At 57.3% G+C, this 15,991-nt stretch overlaps 1 protein-coding gene across 1 annotated transcript; it reads left to right on the forward strand.

Moving 5' to 3' along the window:
• The first annotated feature begins 2,060 nt into the window (after nt 1-2,060).
• Nucleotides 2,061-15,260, forward strand: ERCC2 (ERCC excision repair 2, TFIIH core complex helicase subunit). Its single transcript, XM_036745473.1, has 23 exons — nt 2,061-2,175; nt 3,538-3,637; nt 4,385-4,462; nt 4,606-4,668; nt 4,912-5,025; nt 5,752-5,868; nt 5,964-6,080; nt 6,530-6,653; nt 6,741-6,837; nt 7,368-7,501; nt 7,931-8,099; nt 8,456-8,574; nt 9,383-9,452; nt 9,533-9,602; nt 11,101-11,202; nt 11,502-11,565; nt 11,925-12,046; nt 12,196-12,288; nt 12,497-12,569; nt 12,842-12,912; nt 13,482-13,625; nt 13,723-13,866; nt 14,540-15,260. Exons 1-23 carry the CDS (start codon nt 2,171-2,173, stop codon nt 14,630-14,632), a joined length of 2,283 nt encoding a protein of 760 aa, XP_036601368.1. The 5' UTR covers nt 2,061-2,170; the 3' UTR covers nt 14,633-15,260.
• Nucleotides 15,261-15,991: the final 731 nt, after the last annotated feature.

Consider the following 15,991-nt stretch of genomic DNA (forward strand, 5'->3'; position numbering starts at 1 on the left):
GTTTCCACCCAGATCTTTCCCCACTGGTCCACCTAGATCTTTCCCCACTGGTCTCCACTCAGATCTTTCCCCTTTGGGCCACCCAGATCTTTCCCCACTGGGCCACCCAGATCTTTCCCCACTGGGCCACCCAGATCTTTCCCCACTGGTCTACCCAGATCTGTCCCCACTGGTCTACCCAGATCTGTCCCCACTGGTCTCCACCCAGATCTTTCCCCTCTGGGCCACCCAGATCTTTCCCCACTGGTCCACCCAGATCTTTCCCCTCTGGGCCACCCAGATCTGTCCCCACTGTCTCCACCCAGATCTTTCCCCTCTGGGCCACCCAGATCTTTCCCCACTGGTCCACCTAGATCTTTCCCCACTGGTCCACCCAGATCTTTCCCCTCTGGTCCACCTAGATCTTTCCCCTCTGGGTCACCCAGATCTTTCTCTGCTGGTCCACCCAGTTCTCCATCAATCTCAGCAGTGGGAATGCCTTTGAGGAAATGGAACTGGAGGTGGGTATTGAAGGATTTCTCATGTGCCAGAGGAGATGTGTAGCAAAGAAGGAGCTTAAAGGAGCCAGGGCTGGCAGGCTCTTGCGACCAGGGAAGGGGAAGCCCAGAGATGGAAATGACTTTTCTAGAATTCAGCCAAGCAGCATTTACTGTGTTCTACCAATGTGCCTGCAAACACCAGTCCCTGCTTCAAGGAACTCATGGTTCAGTGGGAGAGACAAGCAACAACCTCTAAGAGCGTAGCCCTGGCCCGTGGGGCAGAGCTGGGGCTCAAAGCTGCCTGGTTTTGTTGTGAAGGGAGGCTTCACCGCCCTCCTGATGTTCTCTGTCTGAAATTCCTTCCTCACTCTGGCCTTTTATGCACTAAGGCTACTCTGAGGCTGAAAAGTCTGTGATCTAATGTCCCTAACTGGAGATGGAAGAGACCCTAGACCCCATCTAGTCGAACTCCTCTCCTTTTGGGACCCTGAGACATTAAGTGGCTTGCCCCAAGCCACACAGATCAGAGGTAGTGATTCGAATCCAGGTCCTGGGTTCCACAGCCAATGTTCTCTGCACTGTGCTGGCCTCAGAGCCAGGAAAACCTGGGTTCAAGGCCCAGCTCTGATACATGCCCTTCTCAGAAATTCTTTTCCTGTCCTAGAGAAACTTCCATCCTGGGGGGCCCTCACTGCCCTTTCCTTCTACCTTTTTCCTCCCCTTTCCTCCAGTTTTGGAACCACAGTGATCAGATGAATTCTGCCATTGTTCCTGGATGGGATGTATCAATCTGCTCCCCACTTGCTGTCCCAGGACCTCTCTGGGCCAAAGTGTCCTTCCCCCACCACCACTCCTCTTTGGGGTTTGGCTTCTCCATGGAATGTAAGCTTCTTGAGGGCAGGGACTGTCTTTGCCTTTTGTATTTGTATCCCGACCACTTGGCACATAGTAGTATCTAATAAATGCTTTTTCATTGATCGATTGATTGCATTGATTGATTGATACTACAAATTGCAGAGAAGATGCCTGCAGGCATTAATTGAGGGAGGTGGCTGGGAGCTTCTGACACTAATGAATTCATGGGTCCAGTCCCTACCTCTAAGGTGCTTGACATTACTGACATTCCCTGTTCTAAGGCCTCTCCCAGCCCTGACATTCCCTGTTCTAAGGGCCCTCCCAGCCCTGACATTCCCTGTTCTAAGGCTCCTCCCAGCCCTGACATTCCCGTTCTAATGGCTCTCCCACCTCTGACATTCTCTGTTCTGAGGGCTCTCTTAACTCTTCACATTCCAGGTTCTGCCATTCTCTGTCCTGAGGTTTCCCCCCACTCCCACCCCAGCTCAGACAATCCAGGATCCTTTAAGTTCTAGGATTCTATCTTTTGCAAGAATGAATGGCGATCGATTCACTCGGCTTTCTCCATTCCCGTCGCGCCTGCGCTGCTGCAGCCGGGGAGTGATTAAGAATGACTGTCGTCGGTCCAAACTAGTCCCCACTTCTCTCCTCCCCAACCCACCCCCATGCGCATGCGCGCTCTTCGCTCCTCCCCGGTCAGAGCCCCGCCTCCACAGAGTCCTCCGCGAGCTTAGCCAATGAGCTGAGAGAGTCCCCGATGATTCTTGGGCTTAGTTCCTTTTCTGCATATTCATGAGGGGGCGGGTTCGAGACTTCGGAACATTGTGGACCCCGCCATGAAGTAAGAGGGGGAGGCGCGCGTGGGGGCTCAGTGGAGGGTGCTGGGGGGGAGGGGTGAGCAGCAGGGAGGGGGCGCCGGACCTGCACTCAGGAAAGGCCTGGGTTCACGTGGGACTTCGCAAGCTGAGGGGCCGGTTGACCCTTCGCGGGTCGTGGTCGTCTGTTGGCCTCAGTTTCCTCCTCCGCACAATGGACCTATTGGTTTCCAGGGGCTCCGTGGCTCCTTCAGGCTGGAGCCCCGGGGGGCGGGGCGGAGGGACGGGCGAGAGAGTGGCTGGAGGAGTCACTGTGGCCTGTGAGCATTTATGGAGCACCTACTGTGTGCTCCAAAGAGAGGCAAAAGAGGGCGCTCCCAGCAGAGCAAGCTGTGCCAAGCCCCTCTAGACAGCGTCGGTGGGAAGTCATTATGGGGGAAGCAAGGAGGAGGGACAGCCGGCCCGCGCCCCTTCGGGTTCAGTTTCCTGTTTCTGACCTGGGGTCTGTGACCTTGCTTTTAAGGGGGGAGGCGGCAGGGCACGAAGGGCCTTGAACGCCAAGCCTAGAGAGGCGATGAGTCAGCGGGGTCCCTTTGGTGGCAGAATGAGGCTGGACAGGAGTGTGGGGGGGCCTGGGGCTGGCAGACAACCCCCCAGCAGCCACTGTGGTGGTCCAGGTGGGGGGGCAGGGTCCAGGAGAGGTGTGGCCAAGACCACATTGACAGGTGTAGGGGGGTGTAAGGGTGGGGGTCACGCTGCCCATTAAGCCCTCTGCAGCCATTGGGGAGGGGGCATCTATTGTGGACATGTTGGGTCCAAGACGTACACAGGACCCCCAGCAGTCATGGGGAGGGGGCATCCAGTGAGGATGCGTTGGGTCCCAGCAGTCATGGGGAGGGGGCATCCAGTGAGGATGCGTTGGGTCCCAGCAGTCATGGGGAGGGGGCGTCCAGTGTGGACGTGTTGGGTCCCAGACGCCCGCAGGACCCCAGCTCATGGTGTGTGGACTGGAGGTGAGCAGAGGCTGGGGCAGGAGAGGCGGGCTTGGGTGAGAATCAGACCCGGTGAAGTCTCACAGACTGAGAAGGAGCAGATGCTTGTAGAGACATAGTCTGTAGTCTCACAGAGAGGAGAAGAGGGCCAGCTCAGAGCCCTGGGGTTCCCAAGGGTCCAGGGCCAGCTCTAGAGGAGGATCCACCTAGACAGGAGAGACTATTGAGGAGCAGGAGTGACCCATGGCGTCCAAGCTGCAGAGAGGGCCGACTGTGGGACGGGAGGCCGGGCTGGTGGTGGTGGCCTGGAGCAGCTGCTTACGGGTGCGTAGATGCTGATTTAAGCCCCCAGGCGGAGGACCTTGGTCACTGATGCCCACCTTTCCCTGGCCCCAGGCTGAATGTCGATGGGCTCCTGGTCCACTTCCCCTATGACTACATCTACCCCGAGCAGTTCTCGTACATGTTGGAGCTCAAGCGCACCCTGGATGCCAAGGTATTGTCCCTCCTTTATGCCTTTAAACACATTGCTCTGAGAACGGGTCAGTAGGCTCCCTCAGCTGGCCCGGGAGTCCAGACACAAGCCAGAATAAGGACCCCTGGGTTAGATGCTCCCTTATGCACAGTGGTAAGAGTCAGGAAAGACCTGAGTTCAAATCCAGCCTCAGACACTTAACTAGCAGTGTGACTCTGGGCAAGTCACTTAGCCTGCCTCAGTTTCCTCACCTGTAAAATAGGAAGGGAAGGGGGTATAAGCAATTTATATGGTGCCTGCTATGTGCCAGTCACTGTATCATCTCATTTGATTACCACAAATGCTCTTCAAGGAAGGTGCTGTTATGAACCTGTTTATAGGTGGAGAAACTGAGGCCAGCAAAGGCCAAGTGACATGCCCAGAGTCATACTGCTAGTTAAGTGTCAGGCTGGATTTGAACCTGGGTCTTTCCTGACTCCAGGCCCAGCAGTGTGCCTGGCAGTGCTCCTTAGCCTCCTGGGGATTGTGACAGCATCGACCTCCCAGGTTGTAAATGCCAGAGGGAAAGCATATTTGTACAGTGCTTAGCCAAGCGTGGGGAACAGTAGGTGCTTAATAAATGCATTTTTCCTCCGAAGGGCCTTTCCAGCTGTAACATTCTGTGATTCTGAGGTTGTGATTCGTAAACTTGTGCTATTTCATCGTGCTCAGATTCAAACACTGTTTTTGTAAGATAATAATGTTTCTTGGTGGGGGGGCCACACACAGGGTCATGGGGTCCTCGAGATGCCCTCGGGCACTGGGAAGACCATCTCGCTCCTGGCTTTGATCGTGGCATACCAGCGGGTGAGGCGGTACTTGGGCCTGAGGTGGGGGGGGGGTAGGAACTGGGGGTGGGGGTGGGAATTGGAGTGGTAGGTCTACACGGGAGCGTGGTTCAATCCTGACCCTGGGGCTCGCCCTTCCCCCGCTCCCTGATATGTGAGCAGGTTCACCCCCTGGAAGTGACCAAGCTCATCTACTGCTCCAGGACCGTCCCTGAGATTGAGAAGGTGGGTCTCTGGCTGAAGGCAGGGGTCATGTCTTTAGTCTGGGGCCATTCCCTTGACCTTGAGCAGTTTCCTGGGCCCAGGGAGCGGGGATGATGTGGTGCGGCCCATCTCTGCTGCTGGGAGGCAGGCCAGGGACTGCTGGGCTGGGCAGTGGAGACAGAGAGGACCCAGTCCTGGCTGGGAGGGAGCCAGGAAGGGAAGACTTCAGCCGCTGTCTCCTCCCCTTCTCCTTCCCTGAGCCAGGTGATTGAGGAGCTCAGGAAGCTCATGGACTCCTTTGAGAAGCAGGAGGGTGAGAAGGTGCCATTCCTGGCCCTGGCCTTGAGCTCCCGGAAGAACCTGTGCATTCACCCAGAGGTGAGGGACCTTGAGCCCTGGGGTGGGAAGGGGAGGAGGGGCCAAGAGTGGGGGATTCCACTTCCACTGGAGCACCTTGTGGTCTCTGGCAAGTTGGCTCCCCACACTGGGCCTCAGTTACCCCATCTGTAAAATCGAAAGAAAGGATATAGACAATTTCTGAGGACTCCTCTGAGTCTGATCTGGCTTCTAGGGTTCTGTCCAATTGGAGCATTCCCTGTTCTAAGGTTACAGCTCTGGCCTTCTCTGTTCTAAGAGCCCAGCTCCTCCCAGCTCTGACATCCCTGTTCTAAGGCACCCCCCAACTCTGACATTCTCTGTTCTAAGGCCCACCCCCAGCTCTGACATTCTCTGTTCTAAGGGCCCTCCCAACTCTGACATCCCCTGTTCTAAGAGCCTTCCAAGTTCTGATGTTCCGTGTTCTAGGATCACTCCCAATTCTGGCCTTCTCTGTTCTAAGGTGTCTCCCAGCTCCTACATTCTCAGATCTAAGAACCGTTTCTTCTCTCTCTCCTCCTCCTTTTGTCTCTATCTCCGTACCCTGGTCACTGGAAGTTCAGGAAGGTCCCTGAGCAGGGGAGGGATGAGGTTCTAAGTCAGACTGTAGGAATATGAATCTGGAGACCAGAGTCCCTGGGGCTGTGGTGGAACAAACGAAGGGACTTCACGTCTAGAAGTGGGGTAAGCCCTGAGCCCTCGGGGCTCTCTCCCTGGGTCCCTTTGCAGGTTACCCCCTTGCGGTTTGGGAAGGATGTGGATGGGAAGTGTCACAGCCTGACAGCCTCTTATGTGCGGGCCCTGCACCAACAGGACGCCGGCGCTCCTCACTGTCACTTCTATGAGGTGCCTGGGGCCAGAGGGTGGGGGCAGCCCCCATCCCGGGGGTGGGGGGTTGGACGTCCAGCTCGGTACTCACAGAAGCCTTTCCCCACCCGCAGGAGTTTGATGCCCAAGGCCGCCAAGTGCCCATCCCCTGGGGCATCTACAACCTGGACGACCTGAAGGCCTTTGGACGACAGAAAGGCTGGTGCCCGTACTTCCTTGCTCGATACTCGGTGAGAGAGAGAGAGAGAGAGAGAGAGTGTGTGTGTGTGAGGTGGAAGTGTGAGAGAGAGAGTGTGTGTGTGTGTGAGGTGGAAGTAGGTGGGGTAGGGTTGAGGTATGAAGTGCTTGAATGTCAGGTAGGAGGGAGCCTGGTACATGGAATGTCAGTTGGAGGGGCTCTTACAATGTGGAATGTCAGAGATGGAAAGAACCTTAGAACACAGAATAGTGCTGGGAAGAACCTTAGAACAGGGAATGTCAGAGATGGAAAGAACCTTAGAACATCAGTGCTGGAAAGAACCTTAGAACAGGGAATGCCAGAGGTGGAAGGAACCTTAGAACATAGAACGTCAGTGCTGGGAAGGACCTTAGAACAGCGAACATCTGTGCTGGGAATGCCAGGGGAGAGAACCCTGCCTCTGTTGGATCTCCCCCCAAACTCCGCCTTCCGCTCCCCCAGATCCTTCATGCCAATGTGATCGTCTACAGCTACCACTACCTTCTAGACCCAAAGATCGCTGACCTTGTTTCCAAAGAGCTGGCTCGAAAGGCTGTTGTGGTTTTCGATGAGGCCCACAACATCGGTGAGCTGAGCAGGACAGTCAGGGACACTCCTCCCACCCCAAGCCCGTCTGAGCTGGGTACCCCCAATCGGCCCCTTTGTCTTTCAGACAACGTGTGCATCGACTCAATGAGTGTGAACCTGACCCGCCGGACCCTGGACCGATGTCAGACCAACCTGGAGACCCTGCAGCGCACGGTTCACAAGTGGGTGGGGGCCCATCCTAGACTCTGCCTCTGGCCCTGGCCAGGCACCGCATGTCCCACAATCCTGGCCCAGGAGCCAAGATCTGAGGGTCCCCTTGATTCAGAGAATGGAGATTGTCAGAGTGGTGGGAAGAGCCTTCGGAGTCAGAGACCCTGGGTTCAAATCCCACCTCAGCCCTTTACTGACTCAACCTTAAGCAAATCCCTTCACCTCTGTGGTCCTCAGTTTCTTCACCTGTTAAATGAAGGAGTCAGATTATAGCTAGGAGAGATCCCAGAACCCAGAATGTCAGAGGTGGGAGGGGCCTTAGAGGCCATTGACCTTCACCCTTCCATTTTACTGAGAGCGCTGGAGATACCAAGAGGGGGAATTGGGATATCCGGGGGGAAGGGCCTTGTCTGAGGTCTGACCAGAACCTCCTGGCTGGACAGCAGGAAGCTCACCCCAAACTGCTGGGTCCAAGGGCAGAGACTAGGCGTCAGCTCCTGCCCCAACCCCCCAATTCCTGTGGGCTCCCCCTCTCCCCCAGGATCAAGGAGACAGATGAGAAGCGCCTGCGGGAGGAATACCGCCGCCTGGTCGAGGGCCTTCGAGAGGCCAGCTTAGCCCGTGAGACTGACGCACACCTGGCCAATCCTGTCCTTCCTGATGAGGTGTTGCAGGGTGAGGAGGGGTTCTGGGGCGACCTGCCATCTCCATCCTGGACTCCGGACTCTCTCCTGGATGGAGAGAGGTGGGGAGGGGGCAAGAGGGAGGCCTGGCTCCCCCCACTCATGCATTGTGGGATGCACCTCAGTTTCCCTCTACCAAATGAGGTGGTTGACCTAGATGTCTCTAATGCCCTTTAAGCTCTGAGATTCTGTTCCTCTGCCCCCTAAATCGTTCCTAGTCCAGCAAACATGCAGTAATGAATCCACCCCTGGCCTAACCAGCAGTCCTCAAGTGGACCATGGTCCCCCGTGTAAAGGGAGGTTGGGTCTCTACGGTCCCTCTGGCTCTCCAGCTGTGGTCAGGAGCTGGCCTGGCCTGGGTCTGGGGCCTTCAGCAATGGGGATGTGCTGTCTCACGTCTCCCTCCCCCGCCAACCTGTAGAAGCAGTGCCCGGCTCCATCCGGACAGCAGAGCATTTCCTGGGCTTCCTTCGGCGCCTGCTGGAATATGTAAAGTGGCGCCTCCGGACACAGCACGTGGTCCAGGAGAGCCCACCAGCCTTCCTGGGGGGCCTGGCCCATCGTGTCTGCATCCAGCGCAAGCCCTTGCGGTGAGCCCTGTGGAGCCTGGCTCCAGACCTGGCCCCCCCCAGTGCCCCCTTGGTCCTTTGAGTCTCTTTGTAGAGGCACCCTGACCCCCCTCCCCTGGTCGCTTCCCTTCTCTGACCGTCAGTATCCTCCTCTGTGAAATGAGGGTTTTGGGCTAGCTGCCCTCTGACCGGTGGCCCTGGGGTCTGGGTCTTCCTTCCTCTGGCCCTCTGCCTGCCCTTGCCTCCACCTCCAGGCCAGTTTCATGCCACCCGCCTTCCCCTCTCCTATCTCCCCGCAAAGGTGACACGTCCAACATGGCTCCCAGTGACCCCGGCCTGATCTCCCCCCACCCCTGCCTCCCTCCTTCTCCCTGTAGGTTCTGCGCCGAGCGGCTGCGGTCCCTGCTCCACACCCTCGAGATTGCGGATCTGGCCGACTTTTCCCCCCTCACCCTCCTCTCCAACTTTGCCACGCTGGTCAGCACCTACTCCCGAGGTGAGCCTCCCTCTGCCAGCTCCGGCCTTCCCCTCCTCCCTCCTTGGAGGCCTACAGGCTTGATTGTCTCCCAGGCCCCTCCCAGCTCGGACATTTTGGGGATCAGAGTATGCCTCTGTCACACTCAAGGACCCCAGCTATTCTGAATCAGCAGGTGGGCAGCAGAGATTGTGGGGTGGATGACACATCCCCCTCCCCCAGTCCTGCTCCTGCTTGTCCGTCTCCTCCTCCCCCACCCTTCCAGGACATGGCTGCACATCACCCATCTGTTACCACTAATCCCTGGGGATTAACTCCAGGGAATCAGGGCAGGCCCGTGACAGTGTGCAAGGAGGGAAGGAAGGAGGGAGGGAGGGAAGGAAGGAAAAAGGGAGGGAAGGAGGAAGAGAAGGAAATAGGGAAGGAAGGAGGGAGGGGAGGGATGGAGAGAAGGAAGGAAGGATGGAGAGAAGGAAGGAGGGAGGGAAGGAAGGGAGGAGGGAGGGAAGGAGGGAGGAAGGGATGGAGAGAAGGAAGGAAGGGAGGGGTAGAGGGAAGGAAGGAAGGAGGGATAGAGGGATGGAAGGAGGGAGGGAGGGAAGGAGGGAGGGGAGGGATAGAGGGAAGGAGGGAGGGAAGGAAGGAAGGAAGGAGGGAGGGAGAGAAGGAAGGAAGGAAGTGGGGGAAGGATGAGTTTTGCCTTGTGCTGGGTGGGGCAGGGTGACCTCCCAGCCCCCTCCACTATGTTCCTCAGCTGGGTCCACCTTGGTTTGGGGGTGGGAGGGCTTCCTGGGCAAACTGGGGCCTCACACTTCCCTCTCTGGCCCAGGCTTCACCATTATCATTGAGCCCTTTGACGAGAGGACCCCAACCATTGCCAACCCAGTCCTGCATTTCAGGTGAGGCCCCTCACTCCCTGCCCCCTTTCCTCAGACCCCTGGCCGGCCCCCTGACCTCTCTCTTCCCAATTCCTCACCAGCTGCATGGACGCCTCCCTGGCCATCAAACCAGTGTTTGAGCGTTTTCAGTCTGTGATCATCACCTCAGGGGTAAGGCCCCCTGGCCCCTCTCCACCTACTGCAGGCTCGTCCTCATGTTGTCTTGTCACCCCATGTCCCTGTGAGAGCATCAGGACCCCAGGGGGCTCTCCTGGAACTGCTCTGGGTCTCAGTTCACATGTCACCGGTTGGTCATGAAGGTCAAAGGAGATAACAGACTTTTCTGAACAGGAAGCTCCTGCTCCCCTGTTCTTTCTGACTCTGGGTCCCTCCCTCTGTTCTGTGCTTGGTCACTCAGTCCCCTGGTCCTCTAGCTCTGCCTCAGTTTACCCTGTCTGAGCTCCCACATCTGACCCTTGCCCTTCTGTCCTCTGCTCACCTGCCAGCATTTCCCCACTGCCTTCAAGCCTTTTCTTTGGTCCTTTTCTGTTCTTCCTGGGACCTCCAAGACTCCTCCCTGGTCCTGAGGGTCCCTGCAGCCCCCAGTTCTGCCCTGTTTCTTCCTGACCTCCCTCAGCCATCTCCATTACACAAGCCTCCAAGTCCCCTGAGCACCCATCAGCCCCCAGGTCAGTGTCCTGTCTCCCCCCAGGCCTTTCCTGACATCCCCTTGTTGCCCCTAAGACCTGTGAGGGAATGAATATTCCTGGTGAGCCTCTCCATAGGCACTTGTGTCCCCTGGCCAAGTCAGGTGAACAGGCATTTATTAAGGGGGCCCATGATGTGCCAGGCACTGTGCCAAGCCATGGGGATATAAGAGGCAAAAATCATCCCTACCCCCTTCCCCTCAGTCCCGTGGTTGGTCTTCTGGTCCTCCCAGACCCCCTGCCCCAGCCCCTGACTCTCTTCCCTGCTCCCTTGTCTCTCTCTGTGCTCGTGTCCTTGTCCCACAAACCAGTTCCCCCTCCAAGCTTGTCCCCTGGACAGTTCCCCCCACTGCCAAATGTGCCCCGTCACCCTGCGGCCTGTGGGAGGAGATAGCCCTGCTCAGCCCATCTGCCCATCCCTGTAGTCCAGGACTATTGTAGTAGCCCCCGGCCCCAGGTTCCCCCAGATGCCAGTGACATTCCTGAAAGGCAGGTCTGACTATGTCCCTCCCCTGCTCCCTGTCCCCTCTGGGATCAGACCTTCCAGTCTTAGTGCACTTGATCCGCCTTCTGCATTGGGATTCAGCCTGGTGCCATTTACACTGGCCGTGCCCCATGCCTGGAATGCCTGCCCTCCCTCCCTCCTGTCACATCTGCCAGATATCCGGCCCTGGCCCCTCAGTGTCTCTGCCTGAGACGTTCATTCCCTGGTCCCCCACCCTGCTGTGGCAGCCCAGTACCAGACACCTGCTTGTGATTGATTCTGCAAACCCATCCCTAGTTCCAATCGAATCCCACAGCCTCCATGGCCCCAGGTTCTCCCCTGCCCCCCGATGTTCCTTCACTGTCTTCCTCAGTAGTCCCCTGGGTCTCCTTGTCTTCTGCAGTCCTTTGGCCTCCCCAGAGCCCCCTCCGCTTGTGCATCTCTGAAGCCCATCCCCTTCTGTCTCCTCTCAACCTAGACCCTGTCCCCTTTGGATATCTACCCCAAAATATTGGACTTCCACCCTGTCACCATGGCGACCTTTACCATGACCCTAGCCCGGGTCTGCCTCTGCCCCATGGTGAGTGTGGGGGCCGGGAGGTCCCTGAGGGGCAGGAGGAGGGGGAGGATCTGTTCTTCTCAGGGAAGCTGGTGGCTGCGGGATGGGGGGATGGGGAGACGCTACTTCCTCCTCCTTCTGTCTGCTTTCAGCCCAGGCTTGCGGCAAGCAGTCGGTCTCAAGGCCCAGCCCTGAGCCTGAGCGAGCCCTGCCTGCCCACTGGTCAGAGGGGCAGGGGAGGGTTGCTCTCAGAGGCAGGAAGACCCTTACTAGCTGGCCTCCATCTATGGTCTCATAATGCTCTCTCTTGGTCTTTCCAGATTGTTGGCCGAGGCAATGACCAGGTGGCCATCAGCTCCAAGTTTGAGACCCGGGAGGATATTGGTGAGTAGCCATAGAGAGAGGCCTGGGCAGGGAGGAGTGGGGAGGGGGCGGGAAACTCACTGGATGTCTTGGGTGGGAGGCTGGCTGTGGCTGGGAGCAGGCCCAGCTCTGACCCTCCACACTAGGGCTGATGCTTTGGATGGGTGGAGGAAGGACAATCAACCAGGGTAAAAAGGGGTTTGGGGGCTGGGTAGGGGTTCCCTGGCTCTCTGGGTGGGTGGGGCTGGTCAGGTCTCTTGGGATGGGAGAGAGATGGTCACTGAGCCCCGGGATCAGGAGAGGGGCCGTCCACAGGGCCAGGATGTGAGGGGAGGGAAGAGGGCTGTTTCTGACTCGCTGCATGGGCTGGCTCTCCACAGCTGTAATCCGGAATTATGGGAACTTACTCCTGGAGATGTCCGCTGTGGTCCCCGATGGTATTGTCGCCTTTTTTACCAGCTACCAGTACATGGAGAGCACCGTGGCTGCTTGGTATGAGCAGGTGAGCCCCCTTGCCCACCCCGGGCCCCCAGACCTTGGCCTGGGGCTCCTCAGGGGCCTCCCCTTGCCCCCTCTTCCTTCCCTCAAGTCCCAGCCTCCCCAGCTCTTAGGCCTTGAGCCTTCCCCCCACTGTCCCTTCCCACTGCCCAGGGCATCCTAGAAAACATTCAGAGGAACAAGCTCCTGTTCATTGAGACCCAGGATGGAGCAGAGACAAGCGTGGCCCTGGAGAAGTACCAGGAGGTAAGAGATGACGGCCTAGCCCCAGGCACTAGGGAGGGATGACCTTAGATAAGTCACTTCTCCCTGAACCTCGGTCTGTAAGAGAAGGGGGTTGGCCATGATGACCTCTAAGGTAACTCTGGCTTGAAACCACCACCAGTGGTTGGGGGTCCGTCATTGACCCATCTCCCAGAGCTGCCAGGGGGAGTCTGACCTCCATCCTCCACAGGCATGTGAGAACGGCCGAGGGGCCATCCTGCTCTCCGTGGCCAGGGGCAAGGTGTCCGAGGGCATTGACTTTGGTGAGTGCCCTTGTCCCCCCAGCTCCTGGGGTCAGGGTGGGGCCTGGGAACAGGGAATGATGTGCCCCACCCACCCCGCCCTCCTTGGGCACAGTCAGGGCAGGACCTGGGAGAGCCACACAGCTTCTCCTTCTTCTCTGCCTTACCCGAGTCATCCAGTTTGGCTGTGTGAGGCTGGGCCCAGGGCCCAGTTTCTCTACCTCATCCTGCCCTCCAACCACAAATACTCTTCTCTCCCTGGGCCTGTCACACCCCACCATCACCCCCCACAGTCCACCACTATGGCCGGGCCGTCATCATGTTTGGTGTCCCCTACGTCTACACTCAAAGCCGAATTCTCAAGGTGAGTAGGAGGCTGGAGGGAGGGGAAGGAATTTGAATCTTAAGCCACAGAATGTCCGAGCATATAGCAGAAATTGAATGTTAGGAGGATCCTTAGAATAGGGAATGTCCTCAAAACATGGAAGGTCATAGCTGGGAGAGGTCCTAGAACATGGAAGGTCAGCACTAGGAGAGGATCTAGAACATGGAATGTCAGAGCTGGGAGAGCCCTTAGAACATGGAAGGTCAGAGCTGGGGGGAGGACATAGAACATGGAATGTCAGAGCTGGTAGGGCCCTTAGAACATGGAAGGTCAGAGCTGGGGGAAGGACCTAGAACATGGAAGGTCAGAGCTGAGAAGCTCTTAGAACATGGAAGGTCAGAGCTGGGAGGGCCCTTCCCAGAGTTCTAGGCTGAGCCCCCTCGACCCAGGCCTCCTAATTCTGAGGCTATCTTTCTGATGATCAGATGTGTCCAGTTCAGCTGAGGGCAGGGAGTGTGGGGCCCAGGCCCGCGAGGTGGTCATTTTTAGGAGGTGCCCTGCGATGGGGGTAGTTCCTGACCAGATAGCCCCTGCCTCCCCATGCACAGGCCCGCCTGGAGTTCCTTCGTGATCAGTTCCAGATCCGAGAGAATGACTTCCTGACCTTCGATGCCATGCGACACGCAGCCCAGTGTGTGGGCCGCGCCATCCGGGGCAAGACTGACTATGGGCTCATGATCTTTGCTGACAAGGTGGGCAGCTGGCCGGGTCAAGCTGGGTGGGGACCAGGGTCCTGCGGGTGCACCCCACCATGAAGGCCAGGAACCTGAGCCCCATCCTCGCCCTCAGCGCTTCGCCCGGGCCGATAAGCGCGGGAAGCTCCCTCGCTGGATTCAGGAGCACCTGACGGACGCCAACCTCAACCTGACGGTGGACGAGGGCGTCCAGGTGGCCAAGTACTTCCTGAGGCAGATGGCCCAGCCCTTCCACAGGGTGAGCCATCCCCCACAGCGAGCCCCAGCTTGGAATCCCCTTCTTCCTTCTCAGGTTCTGCCTGGATCCTTTGCTCCACCCCTCCCTCACCTCCTCCAGGGAGTCCCTGGTGATTACTCCTCTTTCTGAACTCCCCCCAGAAGCTCTTTCCTTCCGACCCTAAACTTCTCCCCCCTCCCCAGATCACGAGGGGCTGGGTGGGGCTATCTGGTCCCTGGCTAAGGTGGGGATGACGTAGAGAGCCTCAGGAAGGCCCAGGCCGCCTGGCTTCCAGGAAGACCACAGCTCGGCCTCGGGCTCTTGCCCTTCCTGGTCTCCCTGTCCCGATTCTGTCTCTTTCCCGGCAGCCACCCTCGTTTCTGCTTCCTCCAGGACCCAAGCTCTTCTCCCCATTATTCTCTGTCCCCCAGCGCCAGGCCCATGGCCATGGGCTCAGGCTCGGGGTGACAAGGGTGAGGCAGGCCCCACTTGTCCACCAGGGCCCATTCTAGAAGGCAGCAGCTGGACCCATGCTGTACAGATGGGTAAACTGAGGCCCTGAGAGGGGTCGGTCCATGGATGGTCCAAGGGAACCTAGGTCACCGGGGTGCTCCATCACCCGTGGGAGGCAGGAGAAAGGAGTCCTGAAAGAGGCTGCCTCTGTCTGACCTTGCCCCTCAAATCTGCCCCCCAGGAGGACCAGCTGGGACTATCTCTACTCAGCTTGGAGCAGCTTCAGTCTGAGGAGACCCTTCGCAGGATAGAGCAGATCGCCCAGCAGCTGTGAATGGCCAGCCCTGAATGGGGGAGGGGAGCAACCTGGGGGCAGGGATAATAAAGACTTTGGGGTTTTTTTAAAGGCTTTCCTCTCTTCTTGGGAGAGACTATACACCTGGGCCCCTGGGGGCCGTAGTGGCCTAGCAAGGAATCAGCAAGGTCTGAATTCAAATGCTGTCCCAGATTCTTAACTATCTGTGTGACCCTGGGCAAGTCACTTGTCTTGGCCTCAATTTTCTTCATCTATAAAATGGAGGCAATACCAGCGCCTCCCCGAGGGTCAAGCGCTTTGTGTACCATGAAGCCTTATGTAAAACCTGGGAAGAAAGAATGTGAGCAGGCCAGGGGACGGCCTCGCCTTGCAGTAGAAGCGGCCACAGCGCGCTTTGAATGGATTGGCCCCAAATCCTCATTCACAACCAGCCAGGAGAAGGGAAAACAAGAGCGTTCCCCTACCAGGCTCGCTCAAGATGACGCGGGCACTTCATCTTGGAGGCCCACAGAGAGGAAGTCCTGCCCGGATCTTAGGCCAGAGATCTGGAGGGACGGGACGCAAGGGCTGACGGTCCAAACTGAGACAGGCCCAGGATCCCCCACCAGGAATCATCTGTGGCCATTAAAAGGGTTTGAGACACGGAGTTTCTGGGTAGTTTAATCATTTTATTAATAAAGCCAGCGGGTTATTAACAAAAGGATGGTCTTTTGGCCTCTGTCTTAGGCCAAAGACCCCTCGTGGCAGTGGGCTCAGAGCTTTGTGCCCTTGGAAGAGCGGGTGGCAATCTACTCTGATTGGTTAACACAATAGGGTGGGCTGTATTACAATGAGGCTTTCGGGGTATGGGACCTGTGTCACCCAAATCTCTTGTCAGAGACATCAATTCCTGGATCACCTGTCTGACAAAACGGAGGATCCACGTTTTCCCAGACCAGCACAAGGAGCAGGAATGGACCCCTGGGCCTAAAAGTAGAATTTCTTTTCCTATCTGATTAGGTCTTGGCCTGGGTAACTGGCTGATTCAGTGGTCAGTTATTAAATATGAGATATCATTAATTTCTCACACATCCAAGGCAGGATTTGAACTCAGGTCTTTTCCACATACAGTGTGGTAGGGTGGGAATTCACAGCCCAGGCCTTTCATTTACAGCCCCAAGCGCTCCATCTCCCTCCCACCCTTCCCTCCTCTGGCCTTTGCTTTCTGGATGAGTTCTAGAGTTCGTTCTTGGTGTAGATCTTGGGGTCCTAGAACTCTTCTCCTGACAGATGCAGTCATAGGGCCATTACAGAGGACTATAGATGTAGGAGTAAAGGGACCCTCCAGACCCCGAGGCCCTGGGGAGTGGTGATTTCTCCAAAGGTTTGTGTATTGTG

This window comes from Trichosurus vulpecula, chromosome 2, assembly GCF_011100635.1.
Source record: "Trichosurus vulpecula isolate mTriVul1 chromosome 2, mTriVul1.pri, whole genome shotgun sequence".
In the NCBI taxonomy this organism is placed as follows: domain Eukaryota; kingdom Metazoa; phylum Chordata; class Mammalia; order Diprotodontia; family Phalangeridae; genus Trichosurus; species Trichosurus vulpecula.

Coding starts and splice junctions, on each gene's coding strand:
- ERCC2 (XM_036745473.1), top strand. Junction 5,026..5,751: donor ACCTGTGCATTCACCCAGAG/GTGAGGGACCTT, acceptor GTCCCTTTGCAG/GTTACCCCCTTGCGGTTTGG. Junction 12,289..12,496: donor CCCTGGAGAAGTACCAGGAG/GTAAGAGATGAC, acceptor CATCCTCCACAG/GCATGTGAGAACGGCCGAGG.